Source organism: Myotis lucifugus, unplaced genomic scaffold (assembly GCF_000147115.1).
Source record: "Myotis lucifugus unplaced genomic scaffold, Myoluc2.0 scaffold_235, whole genome shotgun sequence".
In the NCBI taxonomy this organism is placed as follows: Eukaryota; Metazoa; Chordata; class Mammalia; order Chiroptera; family Vespertilionidae; genus Myotis; species Myotis lucifugus.
In genome coordinates this window covers 1,399,305-1,425,211 of record NW_005871283.1, presented here as the reverse complement: position 1 = coordinate 1,425,211, position 25,907 = coordinate 1,399,305, and the positions used below count along the sequence as shown (strand labels likewise).

Genomic DNA, 25,907 nt, shown 5'->3' with positions numbered 1-25,907 from the left:
TCTCTCACTCAATACAGGAGAGCAGATCTTGTGTGCTTATTCTACTGCGCTCGTGGTGCCTGGGACAGTGGCAGGTGCACAGGTGTGTGCTCCACAAATATATAATGAGCAAGTGAAAAGGGCCTTCAGGACCTAACTGATCAGAAAGGACTGCCCAGATGGCCAAATGGACCAGTCAGTTCCTTTCCTACTCATCCCCACTGCTCTTGGCCGTGGGGGCGGATTTTTGCTTCTGGCCTCCAAGAGCTCCCCCTGTCTCTGTCTAGTTCTCTACAGGGATCTATGGCCTGTGTCGGAAGACTGACCTCCATGTGGGTGATTTGGGAAGCTGAGAGCCTTGGAGATGCTACTGGGACTGAGCTGGGGTCCCCGGGGCAAATCCAGGGCCTGGCCGAGGGGAAGGGGTGCTACTCTCAGCTCTTAGTCCATCAAAGGCAGTGGCTCAGCATGGCCTCAGCCCAAGGGGAGAGAAGCAGGAGAGAAAGTGCAGTTCTTCTGCAAAGCATTTGCCCTGGGGCTGGCCCACACCCCTTCTGTGATCACCAGCCAGAGCACATTCTGACCAGAGTGTCCTCCAGGGGGCCCAGGCCTCGGCGAACAGACTGCCAAGGCCAGCTGCCTCAACAGGGCCAACCCACCCCACCCACTGGACTGTCCAGGGCTTCCCTCCAAAGCCCCAGGCGAGCCTGCCCCTGGGCCCCTGCGGGTTTGTCCGGAGCAGCCTGCAGTGAGTGGGGAACTCCCCTGCCCACGGTACAGGCAACAATAAAACTACATCCCTTTCGGACCAGAGGTAGATGGGGGTCTGACAGTATGTGGTTTGGACTGAAAAAAATTTAAAAAGCGCTTTTTCTCCTTTCATGCCAAGGCCTTCAGGAGGAAGGCAGAGGAAGATGGAAGGTAAAGGGAGTGGAAATCGGGCAGCATCTGCAGACCCCTGCACTCAGTAGCCTGAGCAGGCTGGAGATGGGGGGCCAGGACCTGAGGAACCCCCATTCGCTCAGGGTTTGGAGGGCCAGGCACTGGGCCAGGTATGGGGTGGCCCTGGGGGAGGGAGAGGAGGAGGGGACTGTGCTCTTGCATTAGAGGGTGTTCATGGCATACTGGGGCCACGTTCCCCCAACTTTGGGGCCAGGACTAAATATTGGGAATCCCCCTTTATAGGAAGAGTGGACCTCAGGGTTCCTGCTGCAAGCAGTTGGGGAGATGGCACCCCAGGAAGCTGCAGGAGGCTGACGCCAACCGGGGGCGGCCCGGGCCCACGATCCTTTTTCTGTCCTGCTTCCACTTTCTGCTGCTCGCTGCTCCGGCAGACACTCCCTGGAGCAGAGGTTTCCAGACTAGAATAACTTTATTCAAGAGAATCTGGCTTGGCAGCCAGACAGCCATGCAGGCAGCGTGCTCCATGCCCAGCCTGGGCCCCCTCGTTGCCTGTGTCCCTGAGAGGGGCAGGATGGTGAAGTCTTCCTTGGCCACAAAGAACCATGTCCCAGCACAAGCTGTGGCGAGATGTGAGGAGAAACCGTAGGGGACGAGGAGTGGCCAAGGCCCCGGGCGACCGCTGTTCTCCAGAGCTGAGTGTTCCGCTCTCCAGGGGCAGAGCCGCTGCCAGGAGGAGGAGGAAGCCACAGGGCCCCTCACCCCCTGCCTGCCTTCCCACGCAGCCTGGGCCATGGCCTGCTTGTCCCTGCAGAGCCCAAGGCCCAGGGACAGGCGGTGGGTTCTTCCTCTTCTCTTCTTCCTTCTCCAGCCCCTTGGGGGCCCCTCAGGCCTCTGGAGCCCGGCTTGCCCCTCACAAAGTCAGGTCTTGCTTCTTCCCAAGCTGAAGCACACACGGGCCATGGCTGTCTTCTTTCTCTCACGTTCTGCTTAAGGCACTGAATTCCTGAGGGTCCTGTCCCTCCAGGCCCCTCATCTTGGAGGGAGGAGTCATTCAGCAGGGATGCAATTGGCTAATAAATAGAGGGCAGGTGCCAGCAAGGAGGTAACTGAGAGTGTGACGATAATAAATACAGGAGCCGGGTGTGGGTCTCTCTCCTCCGAGGGGCTGGTTATCTTGGGGGAGAAGGATCAGCTCACCTGTCAGAGACCAAACACAGAAAGCAGGTGTCAGCAGGCTGTGGAGGGTGCGGTCCCTGCTACGGGAGCGGGGACAAACCCAGAGGGGAAGCAGGGCAGGGAGCACAGGGAGATTGCAGCATGCCTGGATCTCTGCTTGCACCAAAGAGAAGCCGGAGCTACCCTTCACCAAGCACCTCCCCAGGTGCCCAGCCAGCCCTGCGCTAAGCACCTTCTCATCTCCCCTTCACGATATCTCATGGGGAAGGCACTGTTATTATCCTGAGACAACGGAGGCTCAGAGAGGTTAGGAAACTTGCCCAAGGTCACACAGCTAGTCAGTGACATGAACCCAGTCTGGCTCCATACACTAATACCTCTGATTACTCTAGGGCAGCAGTCTTCAGACGAGGGTGCAGGTGTCCCGAGAGGTACATGAAAATTGTCCAAGACCTACATGGGTGCTGATGGCTTTAAAAGAATCTGTTTTCAGTTCTCCACCCGAAAACTGCCCGCCTGAGAGGTCTGCTTCCCCATCATCCTGAGAGTTCGCCACAATTACCTTCCTACCTGGCAGCATCCTGCCCATTCCAAAGCCCTGACAATACTGTGGCCCAAGGCAACAGTATCCAGGGGACACTGAACAAAGAACTTAAGGTGTAGGTGCTGAGAAAGGAAATATGGCAAACAACTGGGTAACCCAGCCTTTTGCAAGTCAGGTGGTTTCCAAGTCTTTGCTTTCAACAAATTAAAGAACAACTCAACTGAATGGTCAGCATATATGTCATGAGAAGTAATTTTTGTTCGCAGATCACCTTGATGTTTTTGGGAAGGAGTTTGTGGATGAAAAGAGGGTCACATACTAAGTCTGACAAGCTCGGGGGAGGTCAGTTCGGGGGCCCTACGAACTCAGAGACTAAAAGTAACCACACAGGGCAGTCTGAACATAGAACTTCCTAACGGAAAGCTATGGCAGGAAGTCCTGTCCTAGGCCTGTAGCTTCTTTGGCAAAGTTCAATCATTTCCTCAATGAGCCTAAAGTCTTTCTGCTTCTAAGATAACATACCTTTGAAATGTCAGAGTAATCTCTTTTCCCAGGCCCCTCGGGGAGCAACTTCCCACCGGATCAGGAGACCACAGAAGCCCTCATGGTATCTTGTTCCCAGAATCCCCTCTCCATGTGCTGTAAATGTTACTCATTTCCTACCCGGTGCCCTCCCACGCAAAAGAAGTATATGCCTATCCATTTCACTTTCTTCCCAACCCCGGAGATTTTCCCGCTTTGCTTTCGCCTGCCTCCCTCATCTACGGAGCATCAGCGAATTTCATGCAACCCTTCTTTTGTCTCCTTTGATTCTGATGTATAAAAATACGCTGCAGAGCATTTTCTCGGTCCATTAAAATTTTGCTTCCTGGCAATTGTCAGTTTGATTCAATTAAACTTTTAAAATTTCTCTACAGGTTTGGATGGTTCTTATGGCGACAAGTTCAAGTAATTAAGTGACATTGAGTCCCATCTACTTGTTTATGTGAGCATGGTTTCTCACCCTTTTCATCTATAAAACTGGTGATCAGGGATGGAATTAATGCCGAATCCTGTCTCAGTCTGGCAGGAGGTAACATTCATTAACGAGTTAATTAATTGAAAGAGGAAGTCACATCCATCTCATTGAGATGCATCCTTAATGAGATTGACGTTTTTTTTAAAAAAAATATTTTTTTAATTGATTTTGAGAGAAAGAGGAAGAGAGAGGGAGAAAGAGAGAAACATTGATGTGAGAGTGAAACATCCATCGGTTACCTCCTGCTCGCCCCTTAGGGGGATCTTGCCTGCAACCTAGGCATGTGTCCTGACCGGGAATGGAACCAGCAACCTTTCGGTGCACAGGACAATGCCCAACCAAGCCATACGGGCCTGATTGTACTTTTATATTGAACACTTATTAAAATATAATGTATTTGTGTTGTTTTGATCAATTGGTACTACAGATAATTATTGTGATAATCCATTCCAGGAGAAAATTTAATTTAGAGTTTATGTTTACAGGAAAATAAAATAATTCAAACTTATATGCCACTGTTGTAGCAGATACACATGGCAAGGTGATATATAAAAGACTTCAGCATTAAAACAATTACATTAGGCTGAAATTTTGTGGGGGAAATGAAATGGAAACAGAAGTTCAAGGAAAAAAGAAGCAATGCAAATATGCAACCACTGTTAGAGGAGAATGTTCACATTTATATTTTTTGTTGCTATTATTCATTTCTTTTTAAAGTGGATGATGGTGTTAAATTAAAATGCCCTGCAGGGCCAGCGTGCTCAGTGATTGAGCTTCGACCTATGAACCAGGAGGTCGCAGTTCGATTCCAGGTCAAGGCACAAGCCTGGGTTGCAGGCTCCATCCCCAGTGTGGGGTGTGCAGGAGGCAGCCAATCAATGATTCTCTCTCATCATTGATGTTTCTATCTCTCCCTCTCCCTCTCCCTCTCCCTTCCTCTCTGAAATCAATAAAAATATATTTTTTAAAAATTAAAATGTCCTATCCCATAGGCATTCCATCTGAAGAGTTATCTAGTGGCTTTATATTAAAACATTAATATTTATAACATGCCGGAAATGATATCTTTGTAACTATTTACAACGTTGATGGAAAAGTTCAGTGTTAACTTAAACGTGAGCAAGAGAGCACGTGGTTTTGAACTTCCGTCAGGAGATTCCCTGGGAGACGTCTGAAGACCGCTGCCCTGGTCGGTGGAGCCACAGGGCCTGCCGGCCTGCCTGGCTGTGGGGAGTCCTGCATTGCCTGCACTGCCAACTCCTTCCCCGAGCGGCTGCCTGGGCCCAGGGAGAAAGGAGGGCCCCACGCCTTGGGAGACCGGCTTCCCTAGAACCCCTGCCTTCACGGAGTGGGGTGGAAGCCTCCGGGGTCAGCTCCAGGCCCACCGCCCAAAATGATTTCCTGGAGTCTTGGAGCCGAAAGGACCTGCCATGTGACTAAGTCACTATAGAGGTGAAATATTTTGTTTTTACTATTTACTCACATATTTGGGTTTTCCCTTCTCTGATCCTTCTCTGGCCTGGACTACACTCAGGCCTGGACTCCACCCTGGGCCTCCACGTGTGAAGCCAAGAGGGACAGGTAACATTGAGAGGGAAATAGAAGCGAGTGGCCCCCGGAGCCCCCTGGAGGGGGGATAGAAATACAGGGTGTGAGAGCCAGTGGGCGGTTGCTCCTCCCCAAGGCCTCTAGGAAATAGCCCTGACTGCTTTCAGCTATTGGACTTCTCATCACTAGAAGGTAAGCACTGAAGAGCAAGAATCTTGTTGGCTTGTTTGCTGGTATACCCGGCAGACAGTCAAGTATTTGAAAACTATTTCTAGAATGACTAAATGCTCGGTGGGCCCTGACCCCTCATTTTACACAGAAAGAAACACTAGGCCAGTGGTCAGCAAACCGAGGCTCGCGAGCCACATGTGGCTCTTTGGCCCCTTGAGTGTGGCTCTTCCACAAAATACCATGTGCGGGCGTGCATGTACAGTGCGATTGAAACTTCGTGGCCCATGCGCAGAAGTCGGAATTTTGTGGAAGAGCCACACTCAAGGGGCCAAAGAGCCGCAGTTTGCCAACCATTGCACTAGGCTCAGAGAGCTGACATGACTTGCTCAAGCCATACAGAGACTCGTGCGAAGCCAGGACAAGATCCAAGGCCCCCTGAGGCTTCCTGGGCCCTAGCATCTCTAAAAATGCATCTCCCTGGTCTGGCCCCTAAGACTGCTCTGGGCCTTGCTTTCCCCTTTCCCCAGCATTAACCCTGCTGGTGGGGGCTCCCCTCTGGCTCAGCCTCCTTGTCATCCCTGGGCCCCCAGCACACTCACAGGTGTCAGTCTGTGGGTCTCTGCTTCTCTTTCTTCCTCTTCCCACTGCCCTTGGGTCTCCTCCTGCAATAAGCCAAAAGCATCAGGACAGAGTGGCTGGGAGCTTATCATGCTGGGACAGGGGCTGGCAGGCCCAAGAACAGCCTGGAGCCCCAGCCAGGCCACTTACCTTTCTGGCTTCGTTATCTGCGACACAGGCCTGGGAAAACAGAGGCCGGGGGAGAATCAGGAGAGTGGTAAGTGTGGGCTGCCTGCCACCCACTCACCTCCCCTCCAACATTCGGATCCTGGTCCTGCAGTTGGCACTGGAGCCACTAGGGGGTAGCATGGAGCTAGTGAGGAAGAGATGGCCAGAGGCCTCTGGGCTTCAGCTCCCACTCTAGACTCCGGTGACCCCTCCGAGAGAGAGACGAATTTCCCCTCGGGGGCCTTTCCATAACCTGCACTTCTCAGCCTCTGGGCATCAAATCTGGGGATTTGTGAGCCTGTCCTTTCCTGCTTTCTCTGTTTATTTTTCCTCTTGTTCCTGCTCTTCATTCCAGGGTGCACCCAGTTTCCTCAAGGAGAGTGAGTGAGGCCAGGGAGAGGGGGTGGTTGCTGCCAGCTAAGGCTGCCTGTCAGGGCACAACTGCCACCTCTGCTCCAGGGATGTGGCGCTGCGGGCAGCGGCGGGAGGAGCGGGTGAGGGGCGGAGGCAGGGCAGGTGAGCACAGCCCCGCGGTCACCAGGCAGGTCCGGCTCTGCCTGCGGGGCTGTGGCTGTTGGCCCAGAAGTGAGAAGAAAGGTGTCCCTGTTGGTCAGCCTGTTGGAAGGAGACAGGGCCTCCCTCTTCCCTGGGAACGGGTGGGGGTGTAGGGCAGCGTGGCCAGGGAATGCTGCCCTCGGCTGGCTGTCTCCCTAGGGAGCCAGGGCAGGGGACCAGGGCCTCTTGGACTGCCTGGTCATGTCTGTGCCATCCTGGGCACGTCAGAGACGCTCGTGGAGCCTCCGTTCCTCACCTGCCTGCCCCAACAGAGTGGCTGTGAGGGCAAACGTGGTGTGGAACATGAACCGTCACCGGTCAGCACTGTGCCTCGGGGTGGGGGGGTCATTGCTGAACTATCGTTGTCTGGCTAAGCCTGGCTGGGAGGAATCGGGGGGAATGGGCTGAGGCAGGGCCCCCGACGGCAGTATAGTGACGGGGGCCTAGAGCCTGGGCTCAGGTCCAAGAGTGGCGGCCAGAGCCCTGGACACTGAGCAGAGCCAAGGCCAGGGCAGTGCGGGGTCTCCTGGAGAATGGCCAGGAGAGGTAGCATGAAAAAGGGAGGCTTAGGTGTTGGACAGGCTGGGGTTCACTCATACGCTGTGGCAAATCATGGAACCACCAAGCCTCAGTTTCCTCGTCCGTAAAATGGAGCCAACGATAGTACCGACCTCCCAGCATTAAGAACAGGGACCTTGTCTGTTTTGCTCACCACTCCATCTCCAGCATGCAGGACAGAGCCTGGCATACAGTAGGTGCTCAATTAATTCTCATTTGAACGAGAATGAGAACATTTGAACACTGAATGAGAAAACACATTCAAGTGCCCAGTGTGGGGCTAGCCGCACAGAAGGGCATTCCCACCCCAGAATAGGGCTCAGGACCTGTTGTCTGGAGCCTCCACCCACAGCCCAGGGCCACCAGGACCGCACCTCAGCGGCTTCTCTCTTCCCTAGGCCGGTCGGCAGTGCTGGGCCTGCTTCTCCTGGAAACGAACGCTCAGATGCCCTGGGAACGGGCTGGGCAGAGGCTCTGCTGGGTGGGGGTGCAATTGTACAGAAACCCAACGCCTTCTTCCTTCTGCCCCTTTCCTCCTGCCATAGCTTGTCCTTCCCTGTGCTCCTCTGCCCAACTGCCCCCTTCCACAGGCACCAGCCTGGCCCAGAACTAAGCCCAGGCTTGAAATGTCCTTGCCTCAGTGTCTCTTCCAGGGCTGTGGCAACTGCCGCCCAACTCAGGGAGGGGATGGTGGGCCCTGAGCCCCTGAAAGTCTGGGGGGGACTCAGGCTTCCTTCACCCTTGTGCCTTCTTGGAGGCTGTGCTCCAACTCCTGGGACCAACTCCTCGGGCAAACACTGGCTGATGCGGACACAAAACACAGCGGCCTCTGGTCCCTGCTTTCCCTGGCCGGCCTCCCTCGGCCAGGAAGGAAGAGTGGCCTGCAGCAGGGATGGTGGCCATGTGGCTAAGGCTGCCACGTGCACGGGGCCTGTCCCTGCCACTCCCTGGGCACCTACCTGCACGCGCAGTGTGTGTGCTGGGAGAATGTCATCTCCACGTAGGAGGACCGATGCTCAGAGCTGATCCTCAGGATCTGCGGGAAAGAAAGGTTGGTGCCTGGGTTGGGGGGTGGCCGTGGGTTTCCAACATTTTCCACACCCTCCTTGGGGGGAGGACCAGACTCCATGTTTCCCCCCACCCTTTGGACGACATGCCCTCATTCTGCTTTGAGGAGTGGGCACAGCCCTCCCATCAGCATGTGGATCTGAGGGAGGCACTTCCACGGCCACCAGCATAGCAACAGCGTAGCAGGGGGGCCCATGCTCTGGCGTCAGAGACACAGGTTGAAAGCGTGGCTCTTCTCCCTGCTGAGCAAGGGAAGTAACATCCCCGAACCTCACGTTTCTCATCTGTGAAATGGGAGTAAGACTTGCCTTGAAGGCTGAATGTTGAGGTAGTGAAGTGCCTAGCACAGGGCTTGGCATTACTCAGTAAGTGTTCCATGAACCATTGTGTTGTGTGTGCGTGCACGTGTGTGTGTGTGTGTGTGTGTGTGTGTGTGTGTGTAAGGTTCAGGGCACCAAGTACTCCTGGTATAAACAGGGATTTCTTGAGTCTGAGCAGATTCAAATCTTTTCCATCCCCTACCAGATATCCTCGGACCTGGAGTGGGGCTAAGCTAGAGCCTGAGAGCGCTGATAAGGGAGGGAAAAGTGGGCCCGAAGTTGGGATGCAGGCTCCAAAAGGCGGGGCACCGTGCTGGGTGGAAAGGGCCTGAGAGTCAGCTGCAGTCCTGTGGCCTCGGGCTGCCCTCCTTCCCTCTCCAGGTCCCTCCCGGTAGTCGGTGCTGAGAACCTCTGAGTAGGGTGTGGACAAGGGGGCAGGCCGGACGTGAGGAGACCCTCCCTACCTGCATGGTGACGTTGGTCGTCTCCACCGGCACACAGTGCAGGGCCTCATCCCCACAGCAGCCCGTGCAGCGCAGCAAGGGGACACAGGACGGGCTGAACATGTACTGCGTCTCCTGGGGGTACTCCGACAAGACGTCCACCAGCTTCTCCATTGCCCGGCAGTAGCTGCGGCCCCACACTACCTGGAAGGGCATCACTGCAAGAGGGCACAGTCAGCTGGTCAGGTCAGGAGAGGCTGCTCCTCGATGCCCCCGTCCTGGCTCCTGAGCCTGGCAGAGCCTCCTCCTCCAGGAAGCCCTCAGCCTATCTGAGCCCCCTCTGCTCTGAACTGATGCAATCCCTCTGGGAAGACGGCTGGACCTTTAGCTGGCCTGGCAGAATGTCCCAGTGTCCCGAGCTCTCCCCTGTGTTCTCAGTGAGGCACCCACACCTGCCTTGGGGTCCCTGGAGCTCCGAGGAGCGCGCCCGGGCTGCCCCCAGGCCCGCTGGGTCTTCCTCAGGCCTGCGCTGGCGCTTCCTCGGTCCTCGGGACTTTGCAGAAAACATTGCTGCAGATTCTGTGAGACTGGCTGGCAGAGTTCGCCCTCGTCTTTATTTCCTGCCCCATGCTGGGCCGGCTCCTTAGCCAGGCAGCCCTGCCTGCAGCCAGCCCGGTGCTCCATCCCCACTCCTCATTTTACCTGGACCAGCCCTGGAACCAAACTGGGCCACATCACAGTCATTCCCACCTTTGGGCTATGTCCCTCCCCCACTTCTCATTTCTAACCAAATACAGCTTACCGCCCATTTCTCCAGGCCCACCTCCCCGCCTCTCCAAAGCTTTCTCCAGCTTTTCTAGTATGAACAGATGTTCCTCCTTTGAGTATAACTAGGCCCCAAGGGCTGGCCTTATCTCAATCACTGGGGCTCTTATCTCCTTTACAAGCAAGTCGAGGCTCTGTGAGGACAGGGACCCAAGCACCCAGTAAACACAGGCTAAATAAGGACGTATTGATCAGATGATTGTTCACTGAAGAATATCAGGGACATCCCCCATCCCCAGCCCTGGCCCCTGACCCCCACGATGTCCTGTGGTCATGAGCAAGAGCTTTTGGGGGCTGATGTGGAATCTCTCAAAATATGCTACTCCTTCAGGGGAAGGCCTGGGGCCTGGTCCCAGAGAGAGGCTCACAGGACGTGAGTAACCAGAAGCAGGAGACCTCGCTTCCAGTCCTGGCCCTCCATGGACTGTGTGACCTTGGGGAGGTCATTTAACCTTCCTGGGATATCAGTTTCCTCAGCTGGGGAAAAAGAAGCAGGTTGGGAATAGATGGTTGCTAAGGTCTCTCCCAGCTCTGACAGACAGTCTGTGATTCTGGGCACACAACCCAGTCCAGCCTTGAGACCGTGGGCAGATAAACATCTCCGGCCCTGGGTCATCTTGCCCTACACATGATGGCTATCCTCAGCTGGTGGCAGAGGGCACGGGATCTGGGTCAGCCAGCAGCCATCATGGTTCTCCCAGCAGCCCCCTCACCTCCTTTCTAGGAGGCAGAAGGGGCCAAAGTCCATCCCATGGAGCCTATGAGGATGTGAGTCTCAGGGTAATCTCAGAGGAAAAATAAACTTCAGCCTCGCAGAGGCCCTGGGGAAAGGCTGCGAGCTGGTGGAAAACACCCAAGAGGCGGCGTGTCCACGTGGAGCCGGCCGGGGAGGCCACAGAGGCAATAAAAACCATGCTTATCTGGGCGTCTGCCGCTCCACTCTGCTTTGTGTGCTTAGGGGGCACTGGGGCTGGGCCCGGGCATGGGAGGAAGACCGGTGCCTCCCCTGATCCTGCCTCCCAGGCCACTGGGACACTCTCCCTGCACCCCCAAGTGGGAAACAAGCCCCTCTTCCCACAAGCAGCCCGAAGCCCCAGGGAAGCCAGCCTCTGCAGTGCAAGGTCAGAGGGGCACCTCCCTATCATAGCTCCGTGAACGCCTGTTTAGTCTAAACTCTTCATGAGGCGATGTAACTCTGGACGTTTAATCTCTACCGTGGAAAACATAAATAACAGCAGAGAACAGCCAGCTGACAGTGCCGTGGAGGCTCAGGATCGTCCCCTGGGAGCAGCCACTAGGGAGGGGACAGCAGCAGAGAAGGGGTATCCCAGCCCCCTACCAGTCTGCAAACAGATTCCCATCCAGCTGGGCTGTTGGGGCCACAGCCAGGTTAAGCAGAGCCAGCTGAGCCTTGGCGGCAAAAGAAGGGATTTCCTTTCCTCACCCCCACACCCCCCCACACACACAGACTGCATCGACGGGGCCCAGGCTCCAGGGCCCTGAAACCCGCCACTTTCTGGACCACATGGCAAGGCTGAGGGGGTGAGCCGGGCCTGCTGTACCTGGCAGCCACCAGGAAAGAGGGCAATCCGTTCCTGGAGGCCGCTGCGCGGGTGTGTGGGGGAAACAAAGGCGCCGGCTGGGTAAGGGGCCAGTTGAGAAAGGCGTGGCCACTCCCAGCTGTGGGCTGAGGCCCTCAGGAAAGAGCTCTGCTCAGCTGCTCCTGAGAGCACTGCCTCTGGGCCGAGAGGCAGGGGTCGGGTGGGAGGAGTGGGAGGCTGTAGCCCAGTGAAGCGCCAGGCCAGGGCGAGGCCATGCAGCAAAGGCTGCTCCCAGGGCCACGAGTGGGTTCTCGACAGCCCTGTGGGTGAGCCTCCTATGTGGTTCCAGCTGCCTACCCCCCGGGACGGAGGAGACTCAAGAAGGGAAGTGCCTGATCCTGAGAGCAAGCTCCTGGGGAGGCCCCCGGGAGGCCACAGGGCTGGGCAGAGCTGCTGGCCACAGCCCAGGCCCGCAGGTGTCCTCTCCATCGTCACGGGTGGGGTGCACAGCCAGCCTGCTGCGAGGGACACGCTGCTCATGCCTGCTCAGCCGTGAGCCGTGGATACTGAGGCGTGTCCAAGGCTTAAGGCAACTCCAAGGGCCTCTGTGAGCCTCAGAGTCTCCATCCATAAAACCGGGAGAACACAAGTGCCTTCCTAGTTCACAGCCCGCGCTCCACACAGAAGTATAGTAAATGCCCAACACTGTTACACGACAGTGGCAGTGAAAACCAGCATCCGCGGCTGCAACGTACAGGCCATGCTGTCTCTTGTCCGGGCTTAGCAGGAGGGGATGGCATTGGCAGATTTTGATAACTGGGGTCCAAAGCTCATGGGACTGCCCATGGCCACAATACAGGCTCCCTGACTGGTGAGGATGGAGGTTAGCTGCCCTACTAGATAGACACTTCCAAGCCTCCTCATCCTCGTCCCTGGAAAATATATACTCCTGTGTCCCCTCCATGGAGTCAGCGAATCCTACAAACTTAGGAAAAACCTTAGCTAGTATGTAGTCTACTGCTCCCATTTACGGATGAGGGAACTGAGGCTCGGGCTTCTTCAGTAGCTGTTGCCTGAAATGCGCTAAAAGCATCAAAGAGGATATGGGGTGGAGATGGTGATGGGTCCCTCCCCGAGTCTAAGAGAGCATTATATTGTGCTAGTCTCAGAGGGCACAGCAAGGGGAGAGGGAGTATCAGTGAAGTCAAGAGCTGCTGCCTCCCCCACCTTCTCAGGACCTGGGATTCAGGCATGAGAGCGTGGCCAGGCCCAGGAGAAGACGACTACCAGACAGGCAGGCCAGCAGAGAGAGGGTGTTCCCAGCCCCAGCTGGCTATCATGCATGTGTGTGTGCACGTCCCTGCACACTCCCACTTCCACTGAGCCGTGGGAAGCCTCAGGAACGGTGTGTGGCCTGACTGCACGTCTTGGAGAGGCAGGCAGGGAGGAGCAAGGCAGGGGGCCTGGCATGAGCGTCCTGCCTTCTGCACGTATGTCTCTTTGGCAACCATCTAGCCCTTTGAAGATTCCCTCTTGATGCAACCCTGGGTGGAGAGTGGAGGGGCCAGGGAGGGTGCGACTCATGTTCTGTCTGTTTGTAATCAATGAAAAGGCCTGGCTGCTGGGAAGGGCTGGCTGCTGGGAAGGTCCCTTCTCCCCTCCTGATTCTCTTGATGGTTTGCCCACTGTACCCAGCTCCCAGACCACCAGTCCACTCACTGCCCACACTGCCCTCCAAGACCTCATCTGCCCCCCGACATCACGCTGGGAAGGGGCTCTGAACCAACTAGACCAACCCTGGGTTACTGGCCCCAGCTTTGCTCTCTGGGTGACCCCGGCCCAGGAATACACCTCTCTAGGCCTCGGGGTCACAATGGGGGGTTTCTCAAGCTCTGCCAACTCGGTCAGCCAGGGCATCCGCCAGCTTGCCGACTTTCCCCAACATAATATCATCCTGCACCCACCCTTCAGGCCAGTCCCTCCCCACCCTCTGCAGAGGCGTGAACGGAGAGGGCTTGGTGAGCACACACGCCAGCCCAGCTTGCTTACCTTTCGTCTGTGACGAGTTGTTCCCAGCAGACAGAGCCGGCGGCTGTGGACAGAAAGGTGCAGAAGTGAGGGGGACCATCACGGGCCGTGTGCTCTGAGGCCGAGTGTATTGGCAAGAGCAGAGCGGGCCATCCGAGCTCCTTCCCACCCACTGCACACTCTCTGCCCTGACTCCGAGCTGTCTCTTTCCATGTCCAACGAAAACCTCACTGGACCCACCCAGCCCTCACTCTGGCCTCAGTTTCCTCATTTGGAAAGGGTGGGAGTCTGGAGGCTTTTGGAGTACTTTGCTTTCTGTGTCTCGAAGATCTTGCAATTCTTCGGGGTCTTCCTCCTCCCCAGCCCCCTGGCCACCCTGCTGGGCCCTATGCAGCCTGCGTTGGCTGGGTGCCAGCGCCTAGGAGAGGTGATCAGCTGGTGGGAGCGGAGGGGCTGGAGCGGGTGGCGCCAGGAGCTGGTGTGCCGGTAACGTTACACCTCTGGCCAGCCCTGCAGCAGCGGGTGGCTGCTGGTGGGGCTTTCCTGCCCCAGGGTCTGTCTAGCCCACCCACTCCTGGGCTGGGGCTGAAGACGCCCAGGGCAGTGGGATAGCGCAGTGGGAAGGCAGCTCATTGGCTTTGTCAGGATTTCACTGCCCAAGCTGGCTCCTGGCCAGACTCCCCCGGCTCCTGGGAAAAGGGCCCTGCTCGCTTCCCCAGGCCCTGCACGTGGGACCTCCGGCTGCCCACCCGGGAGAGCCGGTACAGCAGGACCTCTTGTCTGGCCCCGGGCCCTCCCTGGAGCCCTGCGCTCAGCCCCGGGCAGGCCCCAGCCTCCCCACCCATGGCTTCTTCTGCTGGCTTCCCCCTCCACCAGACCAGGTCAGAGGTCCTGGGGGCGCCTGCCTGGTCACAGGCCTCGACCCTGACCACAAGGTCAGGGACCGGCCTGGGATTAGTGGAGAGATGCTTTTAGCAAAGCCACGGTGGCTCCCGGGGCCAGACAGGAAACCTCCCTCCCGTCCCTGTGGCTTCCCTGCCCCCACCACGACAGACCCCAGAGCTGAAGTCTGGGACAGCCCGGCCTGAGGTCTCCTCCCAGACAACGTGGTCCAGCCCGACTCCTGGGAAATGTGTGGACATCCTTGGAGGTGCCGCTCCAGGGAGTGCGTCTGTGGTTTCGGGGGGGCCCCCCTGCTTTGAGTGCTGGGGTGGAGGAGATGAGGGGAGCCAGGCTGGGATGTGGGGGTGGGTCTTACCTGGGGAGACACAGCAGGCAGCGCCAGCCCCGCCAGGAGCTGCAGGAAGCAAGTGAGCAGCCTCATGGTAGGCATCTTCTCAGACGTCCCGAGGCAGGGGGCTCCGAAGGGAAATCACCATGCTCACCCCGCTGGGGGCGTCCCTGGGACGGGAGCGGCGGAGCTGAGTCGGGGGCTGGATGCCCCCCTCGCGACTGCCCCGAGGTCCCCGCTAGTGGGCTAGCGGCCCGAGCATCCTCTGGGGGCCCGCAGGTAAGTCGTGGCTGGGGGACCTGATTCGAAGCGCCCGGCGGGGTGGGCAGGCGGCCGCCGGGGAAGGCTCGTCGGGCGCTCGGCGCGACCCCAGTCTCCCCGCGGGCCGGTGAAGATGCGGCTTCCTGCTCGGACAGCAGCTCTTAAGGGACTGGAGCTGGTCGGCGACGGGGTTTCGGGAGCTGTGAACGGGGCGGGGCTCCAGGCCGCCCCGCCCACCGCGGACGAGGCTCTCTGGGAGCGGCCGAGCCCCGAGCCCCGAGCCCCGCCGGACCAGCGGCGGGGCGGCCCGGGGCTGAGCGCGCTCGCTCCTCCCGCCACGCAGTGCGCGGAAGGGGCTCCGCACGCGGACCCTCGCGCTCCCCCGGGGCCCAGCCCGCAGTTTATCCCGGGGCCGGCGGAGCCTGGTGCCCGCGGCGCCAGCACCCCGTGCTGCCCGCGGAACGCCCGCGCTTCTAGGCTGGCTGCTTTGCGTCGGGGCATCGAGCCTGTGGTCGGAGCCCCGCGTTTACGGCGTCTTACCTCTAGGAAGGCGGCCACTTGGTCTGGCCCTTTATTTCCAGGGCCACCCTCTGCCGTCCCCACAATCCTCAGGCGGGAAAGAGTGCCCCAGCATGTATATATTGTGCATACATGTGCATTCGAGGAGTGGGCGTGTGTGTCCCTGACGGACAAAACCCAAGCCAGCTGACTCCAGAACTGCCTCTCTGCCCCGTGCAGCCGGCTCCCCTGTGGGAAGCAGTGTTCTCGGGCCCTCCCTGCGGGCCCACCACAGGCAGCGTGGAGTGTGGCCCAGCGCGGCCTTTCCTCCTGGTCCCAGGAGGAGGAAATGCTTCCACTGGCAGGGATCTGCCCACAGGGGTCTAGTTGTTTGTGTGTGCACGTGTCTGTGCATGTGTGTGGGGGCATGTAAGTGTGACTGTGAGGACCCACCCGTGCTATGAGTCTCTGTGTGGTCTGAGTGTCTGTGTGTGTCCGCTGTATGTACAGCTGTCACTTGTGTGTGGACCTGGTCCCTTGGTAGCTCTGTGATTGTGTGTGTGTATGTGTCCGCTGTGTCCCTAGGTGTGTGTGGGAGGGTGTCTGAATGTGCATTTCAGTGGGATTGTGAATTTGCATGTCTTCCTTTGTCTTCGTGTGTCTTGCTCCGTGTGTGAATGTTTGCACCACCTTCGGTGTGTGATTGTGCATCTCTGTACATCTGTGTGTGCCCTCGCATGGTCCTCACTTGTTCATCACCACAGCTCCCTGGCTGCAAGAACCTGGCAGAATTTGGGGTCATGGGTTGGCCCAGGCCTGGAGCTTGTGGATGGCTGTGGGAAAGGAGGGAAGCCAGGGAGGCGGCCCCTACATTCCAGCCAGAAGCAAAAAGGCCAGGGCAGCCCCAGCTTTCACCCCAGTGACCTCTGCGTCCGCTGCCTGCCTGCCCACCCACGAGAGGCTGTTAGAGATGCTGTCTCCTTGCCTAGCCAACCCCAAGCCCGAAGGTCCAGAAGCCAGGGGCCAGTTACCTATCAGCTAAGCGGGGGCTGTAAGGAACTTTCTGACAAGCTCCAACACGCTAGGGCTCGTGGAGCAGACAGACTCCTTTCTGGGCCTGGGGTCATGGTGGGGGGTGTCTGGGAATCACTGTACATGTGAATGGAGATGAGTAGATATGTATTTGTGCATATTGGGACCATATGTGTATGCCCATAATATCTGTGCATACAGATGCATGTGTTCATGTGTGTCTTTATTTTCAATTTGAATTTGGGTATTGAAGTATCTATTGTATATGCTTGTGTATAACTGAGTGTTTTGAGCATTTGTTTATAGGGCATATTTGCCTATAACTGTGTATGTATAGGGCTGTGTATATTTGTATATTTGTGTGTTTGTACTGATTCATTCATTTTTTCAATTGACAGATATTGCTTCAGCCCTAGTATGCTCCAGGCACCGTTCCAGGTGCTGGGCATGTAGTATGGAGGTTCCCTGGAAGTTTACGTTCATGGGAGGTGGTGGATACAGGTGTCTGGGAAGGCCACAGCTCTCTCTTTTACACTCTGGAGTGTCTGGGCAATGTCTGCATTTCCCCCACGTGTGTGTCAGTGTTTTTTTGTCACTAACCTGAGAACCATACCCTTCTAAACATGGCTTCTTGGGCTTGAGATGTCTTAGGTAGGGTAGGTGGTAGAAACCAAAAGACCCCCAAGTGTCCATGGGTTCAACAGAAGTTTCCTCTTGCTCACATCCAGTCCGGGGTACGTGTGCAGGTGGCTCCAGTCCTTGCCAGCCCTATAACCTCAAGGAACTTCCTTTCCTTCTCAGAGCCCCGCTGTCTCCATCTAAAGTGGGAATAATAATAGTACTTACCTCATAGGTGAGGACTGCTAAAGCACCTGGGGTGCAGGAAATGGTAGTGTTAGGCATGATTTCTAATAAACTTTTAATTCTAATTAGAGATCTAAAAACACGATAGTTACAGAGCAGAGTCGTCATCATGGAATGAAACAGAAAATAACCTCATGCTTCTGCCAACTGCCGAGGAGCAAAAGGCTGGGGGATTTGCAGGTGCGTGCACACACACTCGCACACACAAATTCTCACCATCACCATCCAGGTGATCAGTCCTCAGCTGTCAGCAAAGCTTTTGAGTAGATTCAGGTGCTGAGTAGATCTACTGGCCAAATCTGTTCAAAACTCAGCATTTAACTATTTATCATCACAATCATTTGTTGTTTTATATTTTATATAAATAAATAACGAATATTTATTGAGCACTTATTATGTGGTAAACAGTGTGCCTGGTGCTGTAAACACCTCAAGTCAATGAGTTCTCCCAACAAACATATGAAGTAGGTTTTAATTATTCCCATTTTGAAGATGAGGAAAATGGAGGCACAGGGAGTGTAAGTAATTTGCCCATAGTCGCTTAACTATGAGAAGAAGAGAAGAGAAGAGAAGAGAAGAGAAGAGAAGAGAAGAGAAGAGAAGAGGGAGGGGGGAGAGGAGAGAGGGGAGAGGAGAGAGGAGAGAGAGAGGGAAATATCTATGTAAGAGAGAAACATTGATTGGCTGCTTCCCGTATGTGCCCCAACCAGGGTTCGAACTGGCAACCTAGGTATATGCCCTGACTGGGAATTGAACTTGCAACCTTTTGGTGTATGAGACATGCTGTAACCAACTAAGCTACCTGGCCAGGACCTTCTAAACTATTTTCCAACTATGACTTTGCCTTCTCTCTTGACGACGATTTGGCATCTCGTGCTAGAGCAGTGCCTAAGGTGACCCTGTCCCTGAATATGGCAATAGGTGGGTGGGAAGTAGAGTATCCAAGGGCTAGACTCTCCCCCTTCCTGGCTGCCAGGGAGAGCAGCAGTGGGCAGCAGGGGCTGACAGCCTTTCCACTTCATAGGCTAGACGCGCTATAGCCGCCTGCGACCCAAAGTCACCGGCAAGAAGATGCTTGGCTGGCCTCCTCTGTCTTCTCCACCTGCCTCCTGGGCCCCACCCAACCTCAACCCTGAGCCCCTGTCCATCTCTTCATGCACTCGATCCAGGCCGGCTCCAGGGGCCGTGCTGGCCACCACCACGGGGTGAGATGTCCCTCATCCAGGTTCCCACAGCACCTTGAATTGCCTTCATCATGACCTGGCCCCCAGTCTCATCACTACCCAGCTGCTTGTCTAGCTCCCTGCAGACTGTAAGATCCAAGAGGACAGACGCTTGTTCACCTTTGGATCCCCGCTGCCTTGTGTAGTCCTGGCACACAGTAGGGGCTTACTTAGTGTTTGTGAAGCTGGGTCAGTCCTCAGAGCACTTTCTCCTCTCCACACAGGAAAATTTCCCAAGTCTGCCTAATCCTCCCCCAAATGTCCCTCCACCTCCAGAAGTCGCCTTCCTAGACCCCATACTCAAGACAACCTGGGTGGTCCTCTCTGGTGGGGCAAGAGCGAGGGAGGACAACCTCGGGTTACTGTGTAATCATGCCCTGGGCTGGTCACCACAGCCCCACCAGCCCCCAGGGGACAAGGCTCATGCCCTGGCCCAGAGACCAGACGCCATGGGAGGCCTAGGGTGGGGCCCAGTTGGAAGGGAGATAGAGCAGAGGCCAGGGGCGACCGAGTGGTTCCCAGGGGCGGGAAACGAGATGGCACCCGCCACGAGGGCTGTGAACAAGGAAAGCCAGGCGAGGTGCCGCAGCCTCGTTCCAGGCATTTGGGAACTTGGCAGCCAGGACTGGGTTTTTCGTGTTTTCTGTAATTATTTCCCTTTTGTTCTCCCTTAGTATTTAGTAAAGCCCTTTGTGAAAATGCCAGCTGGTCTCAGCTGTGCTACGAGGAACGACAAAGGGGTACTCTGTACGTTCTTGTCCCTGAGCTTTAACGGAGGGATCTAGCTTAGTGGTGGCAGCGAAGTCAAGGACCATCGGGGGCCCAGGGGGGCCCTGGGGCCATAGCCAGCACCTCGTGTCCAGCAGCGTCCCTGACGCTGAGCTTCCTTCCAGGCTCTTCCAGGCTCTGGCCTGGGCGGTATTGAAATCAGAGGGGCTGGAAGGCCAGCCAGTCGTGGCTGTTTTGAGGGAGGGCATTTGTTCAGATTCCAGTGGTATCCAAAGCCCCCGAGAAATCCAGAGGCCGGGCACCTGCTGAGCTCCCGCTACTGGTCCTCCCCACTGGGGGCTACTTGGCAAGCTGCTGTCGGGGAATCAGGCTCATGAGCTGGGGCCATCCTGCCCTCCCTGCCTGCCCTCACAGCTCAGGACCCTTGGTCCCCTGCCTGCCGGCTGCCCACTGGGAGCAGACACTCAGCTGGTCCTTCCCACCTGCAGGGACCCTCCACATCCTCATTTCCTGCCTTTGTGCCCCCTGCTCCTCCCAGACCCTCCTCTCGATTGCGTCTCTCGGCTGCCCTGGTGGGAGGGGCCCGGGGGACCTCCCTCCTCGGGAACAATCGCCCCTTTCTCTCTGCCTCGTAAGTGATACAGGAGGAGAGGAAGCTATTTGTAACTAATCGGCTGTGATGTGGAACGGAGCCCTCTGAGAACTGGAGAGCCTGCTGACAGCCCGACAGCCCGGGGCTGTCCCGCCTCTGTGACAGCTGGGTGGCTGGGGATGGCAGGTCATCCCCCCCCCCCCCCCCCCCTGCTGGGGAGGCCTGAGAGGTGATGGCGGGTGGTAGCTCCTGCCCATGTTTCACCTCCTGTGTGCCAGGCTCTGTGTGGACACACTCGATACGCGGGAACCTTCTAACTTCCTTCCGTGGAAGTACCGCTGCCTCATGTCCCAGGTGAGGAAAAGGAGGTTGTCGGGCGGGAAGTCGCTCGTGCAGGCTCCCTTGGCCAGCAAGCAGCAGAGTGAGAGGGGCAGACAAGGACAGGCTGAGGCTGCGCAAGGAGGCAGTGCCGGGCCGGGTTACGAGCTGCCTGTTATAGCTGCGTGACCTTGGGCAAGTCTTCTCAGCGTTGTAACCCCAGCTCTGAGGCTGGTGGTTTAAATGAGAAAGTGGAAGGTGATCACATGGCACAGTGCCTGCTGTGCTGTGACATGCTTAGTAACTCCAACTATTCTGATCATTTCCTGGGGAAAGGGGAGAGAGGTGGGCCAGCTCACTCCCACCAAACTTCAAGCAGACCCTGCTATGGTCACCGGGACAATGGTCACCGTGGTCACCATGGTGGCAGGAAAGCCATCCCAGAGGAGGCCAGGCATCCAGGTTTATTTCTCTGCCCTCCGAGGGCTGGAGCCAACCTTGGAAACCTCCTTGTCCATGGAGTGGGAATATGGGGAGAGGTGGGGAGAGAAGAGGGCACCCACATCCATGGGGCCCCTTCTCTGTGCCAGTCGCATCACAAGGCAGTTATGCTCCAGTTCATAGATGATTACAGATCATTATGAATTAACATCTGAAGAATCACAGTCATGGTGCAAAGTACTATGGAAACATAAAGGGTGGGGAAGATGCTGAAGTGTGTGTGTGCGTGTGTGTGTGTGTGTGTGTGTGTGTGTGTGAAGAATCACAGTCATGATGCAAAGAACTATGGAAACATAAAGGGTGGGGAAGATGCTGAAGTGTGTGTGTGTGTGTGTGTGTGTGTGTGTGTGTGTGTGTGTGCGCCTGACCATCACTTCCCCCAGGGGAGGCACCCACCCCAAAGTGCGAGGATTCTGTGAAAGGGGAAATATATGGGCCCTAGAACCAGGCCTGAGGCTTCTTGGAGAAGGAGTTCTTCATGCCCCAGCCATGTTTCATGGTGTCAGTGTGACAAACATCTTCTCTAGCTGCTCCCCCCTCAGGAACAAAAAGTAATGCCTGCTTTGTGGACAGTGAGGGAAGGACTTCCCTGAGCACCTGCAGAGGGACTTGTGGGAAGCAGAGGAAAAGAGTAACCAAAAGGCCCGACCGGTGTGGCTCAGTGGTTGTCGACCTCTGAATCAGGAGGTCACAGTTCGATTCCCAGTCAGGGCACATGCCTGGGTTGAGGCTCGATCTCCAGTCGAGGGTGTGCAGGAGGCAGCTGATCAATGATTCTCTCTCATCATTGATGTTTCGACCTCTCGCTTCCTCTCCCTTCATCTCTGAAATCAATAAAAAAATTGTATTAAAAAAATAACCAGAAGATCCATCCCTGCTCCTCACCCTCAGGACACCATGTGCAGAGGCTGCAGAGTCTGGGGAAGCAGCCAGTCTGGCCCCAGGGCCTGCACTCGGGGCTGCAGAGCTGGCAGTGGGGTGAAGGGCCTGGGGCTCTGCTTGGCGCTCACCCTGACTGCCCGGAACCAGGGGTGCGAGGGGCTTCTGCTCTGGGCAGGGATGACGCTGCCTCTGCGGGGGGTCGAAAGGTCAGTGGAGACAGCATAGACTAAACATCTCATAATTGGAACAGCGTGGATCTGGGTGAGGATCCCTGCGAGGGCCTGTATCTGTTCCATTTTAATGTCATCCCGTGGAGTGTTAGCTCCTGGTCAAGTTGTCATTCTGTACTTCAGAGGCAGGAGGCCAGCCCTGATGAATCAGCAGGACTCAGAGCTCAGGACAGGAGAGAGCTGCATCCTCCGTGGGTCCCTCACCCAGTGCCAGCCCCAGGGCTCAGGGCTGGGGCCACCAAGAGGATAACAACCCTGGAGGAGCTGCCAGTCCAGTGGGAAAGGCTTAATGTTTTCTTAAATACACCGAGTCTGTGCAAAACAAAGCCCTTCGGAGCCTTCGCTGCAGACTCCTGACTGCGGGCAGGTGAGTGGCTCCAAACCTTACATGTCTCTCCTCTCTCTCTCTCTCTCTCTCTCTCTCTCTCTCTCTCTCTCTCTCTCTCATTCCCGGGACTTCCGAGGAGTCCACAGAGGGGGCAAGAAAGGCTTCCCATGGAGATGGTAAGGCTTGTGCAGCATCTCACAGGATGAATCAGAGTTTATCAGGAATAGAAGGGCAGAAAGAGCATTGTAGTCGCGGGGAGTAGCTTGGTGAAGTATGGACTATTCGAGGGACATGGAGGAACCTGGAGGGGCTGGACTGTCTGCAGGGTGGAGGAGGGGCTGTGCCTGGAGATGAGGCTGGAAGGGGAGGCCGGGGTCAGCGTGTGAAGTGCTTTGAAGACCATGCTGAGAGTTCATAGTTTATTCCAAGGGCTCCAGAGAGCCTTTGCAGGTTCTTGAGCAAGGGAGTTACACGGCCAGATGTGCATTTTGGAGAAACAACTGAGGGCAGGTGGAGGATTTGGCCTGGAGTCAGGAAGACCAGATCTGTTGTTATTGTAGGACTGAGAGTGCCTTGAATCAGAACAGTGGCTGGAGGAGGAGACGGGATGGGACCCAATGCCACCCAGATTAAAGAGTTCATTTCCAGACCTAGCTGCTTCGGTTCAGTGGATAGAGTGTCAGCCTGCAGAAGGAAGGGTCCCAGGTTCGATTCTGGTCAAGGGCACGTACCTCGGCTGCAGGCTCGATCCCTGGCCCTGGTTGGGGTGTGTGCAGGAGACAACCTTCTCTCTCTCTTTCTCTCCCCCTCCTTTCCACTCTCTCTAAAAAAATCAATGCACCCAGCTGGCATGGCTCAGCGGTTGAGTGTTGACCTATGATCCAGGAGGTCGTGGTTTGATTCCTGGTCAGGGCACGTGCCAGGGTTTCGGGCTCAATCCCTGTTATGGAGCGTGCAACAGGCAGCCAATCAATGATTCTCATCATTTATGTTTCTGATGTTTCTAGCTCTCTCTCCCTCTCCCTTCCTCTCTGAGATCAATAAAAGTATAGATATTTTTAAAAATATATGGAAAATATCCTCGGGTGAGGATTTTTAAAAAAACTTTCATTTCCAGCTTTATTTGAGCTGGCTAAGGCCTATGACTAAATTCTGGCCAATCCCTGCCCCTTAGGGATTTTTAGGATTCTGGGTATAGATGGAAGTGGTGGATTTGACCTCTGAAAAAATCTCCTTAAAGGGAGGAGCATGTGACTTCTCTATCTGCCAAGCTTTTGCCTGAAATTTAAACACGATGGTAGGAGCTCTTACAGTCATCTTGGATCATGAGGAAGAGCTGCAAGGAAACGGATCCCTGAAAACTTTACAGGATTGCCATACCAGCCCTGGCCTATTTTCACCTAAAATTATTTGATGTGTGGGGGATATCAACTTCTATCTTGTTTAAGTCACTGATATTGTGTGTTGTTGTAATGTACCCCGCGAATCACAGAAGGACGCCTCAAGAAGTCGAATTAAGGAGTCACATTTATTGCAAATCCGGGACTACGAGGGGGCCATGCACTCCAAATCTCGAAGTGCCCTCCCCATGCCCACCACCAGATTTATAGGCAAAGATCACAAAGGTATTGATTACATCCCAGGGTTTGGAATGAGGAATGAGGAACCTGGTTTGCAAAAAAAAAGCAGTTTATAGAAGCAGAATTAAGCATGTTAATGATAGTTTGGGGTCTCCGGATCACTGAGTTGACAGAAACACATTTTCTGGGACTGCTGGGTTGACAGGAACACATTATCTAGAGCCATCGAGGCAATTTAGAGTAATTGTCCTGGTCTTGGGACCACTGAGTCAACCGGAACGCGTTATCTGTGGCCACTGAGACAATTTAGGATAATTGTGCTGTCCTGTTTCCCAGGTACAGAAGAATGTGCTTCGATAACCAGCAAGATCACAATCAATGGGATATTCACATTACAATCAATAAGGTATTCAATCGAATGGGATGATTTATACAATTCAGAAAATCAAAATAACTTTTCTATTGTTAAACAAAGCAAATAAGTACAGAAGCCAAACAGCAGGGTCAAAGTTAAACTATAGTTTCTACCTGAGATGATTGCTACCGTACTTCAATGCGTTGTTCCACATTTTACCTTACAAAGGTGAGAAAACTAGCTCCGCAGTTCTGTAAGAGTTTATTAAAAACAAAACAAAAAAAGGCTGCACTCTTCCATGGCTTATCCTGGGGAGTGAGTCATGCTATGTTTCCTGGGAAGAACTGGGGCTCTCCCGTTCCCTCTCAGTTCCAGGCTGGACTGAAGAGGCCACTGTTAAGGATGCAGATGTTGTGGCCCAGCTGGGCTGGACCTGCCTCCCCAGCCGCATCCCTCCCTTCCCAGCTCCCCTCTTCCCCCAGAGAGCACAGGAAGGAAACTGTTGGGGGCGCGGGGTGCAGAGGGGAGCCAGATTAGTTTCTCTGACGGTTGGATTCCCAGGGGTGGAGGAGACAGAAAGTCTAGCGGAGCTTTAGCAGACAGACAGCGGACCTCCAGCTGGCCCCTCGGGCTCGGGCTCTCCTATGAGTCAAAGAACACTTGGCTGCTTCTCCAAAGATCCTCCTCTGCCTCCAGCTCCCCTCCTTTGGAGAACAGCGGCCTCAAGTCTGTAGCCCAGGGGACCCTCCGGGGCAGGATTGGCTCCTGCCTTGGGTGTAATGGGGTGAGCTGGGAGGGCCTGGGGTGGGATTGGAGGTGCAGTCAGGTCTGGAAGCTGACATCTGCAATTTCACTCTCTCACCTTCCAGCTCTAGGTTTTTGTTGTTTTTGTTTTGTTTTATTTTTGTTTTATCAGGGAAGCTTTGGGAAGTCCAATTTTCCCAAATTATGAATCAGATACTCCAGATGACATCATGGCTCCTGAATCACGTCCCTATCTTTCTTGTAGGGACCTATGATTTCCCCAGAGCCTGCATTTACTGCCCGCAAGATCCCCAGGGAACTTTCCTCTCTATTGTGGCTGAGAAAGCTCAGGTAGAGAAGGTCGGAAGGCCTACCCACGGTCACTCAGCTGGTTACCCCACAATGTACTGCGCAGATGCTTGATGGTGCTCTAGAGCCACCCTCAGGTGGGAGAATGCAGCATCCACGTGGTACAGGAAACCTGTTCTCCATCCAAGCAAACACAGACCCTTGGAGGCTGGTCCTGGAGGAAGAGGTCCTGGAGGAGCCACCTTGGGGTCGGGTCTCTGCCCTTGAGACCCGATTCACCCTCCATCGGGGGTCCCTCTCTTACTCATTCCCTTGCTCCCACCCCGCTGGTCTCAGTGGGACTCAGGGGAAGGAAGGACAAAGGAGACACAAAACCAAGGGGATGGGAATGGGTCACTGTCCAGCGCCTGAGATGCCCGCCCTCCAGGAACAAGAGCTCAGTTTCTGGCCTGCACCTGCCTCCCCATGGACAGCTCAGGTGCTAGCCCACTTACCTGGCGGCTCCTTTGACGTTTTGCAGCCTCTTCACGGCCCCAGGCCCCTGCCTGGCCAGGCCTTTCAGCTCAGGGTTGACGCTTTCGCCAAGGGACACCCTTTTCAGAACTGGTCTCAGCAATGCCACTCCTTCCAGGGAGACCCACCCCTGACATGTGGAATATGGCCCAGCAGTATAAACCCAGCCACTTTGTTTTAATTAAGCAACATACACCTGTTGTAGAAAGAACAAGTTAGCATTAAAAAATAAGATAAAAATCACCCAATTTCTG

General features: G+C 55.5%; 1 protein-coding gene across 4 annotated transcripts; it reads right to left on the bottom strand.

The window, feature by feature from the left end:
- Window positions 1-1,332: 1,332 nt before the first annotated feature.
- Window positions 1,333-15,109, bottom strand: PGF (placental growth factor). 4 transcript variants are annotated; one of them, XM_006109642.2, is made up of 7 exons: window positions 14,722-15,109; window positions 13,485-13,527; window positions 9,091-9,287; window positions 8,198-8,274; window positions 6,108-6,137; window positions 5,939-6,001; window positions 1,333-2,079 (listed from the first exon to the last, which is right to left on the bottom strand). In XM_006109642.2, exons 1-6 carry the CDS (start codon window positions 14,794-14,796, stop codon window positions 5,944-5,946), a joined length of 480 nt encoding a protein of 159 aa, XP_006109704.2. In that variant the 5' UTR covers window positions 14,797-15,109; the 3' UTR covers window positions 1,333-2,079; window positions 5,939-5,943. The 4 variants fall into 4 exon arrangements, with proteins under 4 accessions (XP_006109704.2, XP_014319565.1, XP_014319564.1 ...); XM_014464079.1 differs by lacking the exon at window positions 5,939-6,001; XM_014464078.1 differs by lacking the exon at window positions 6,108-6,137.
- Between the last annotated feature and the right edge of the window lie 10,798 nt (window positions 15,110-25,907).

Bases quoted from the DNA above. Each gene is read 5' to 3' on its own strand.
- PGF (XM_006109642.2), bottom strand. From the start codon at position 14,796: ATGCCTACCATGAGGCTGCTCACTTGCTTCCTGCAGCTCCTGGCGGGG. The intron at 13,528-14,721 runs GTAAGACCCACC...TTCTGTCCACAG, and splicing joins TGCCTGCTGTGTCTCCCCAG to CCGCCGGCTCTGTCTGCTGG. The intron at 8,275-9,090 runs GTAGGGAGGGTC...TCTTTCCCGCAG, and splicing joins CGACCAACGTCACCATGCAG to ATCCTGAGGATCAGCTCTGA.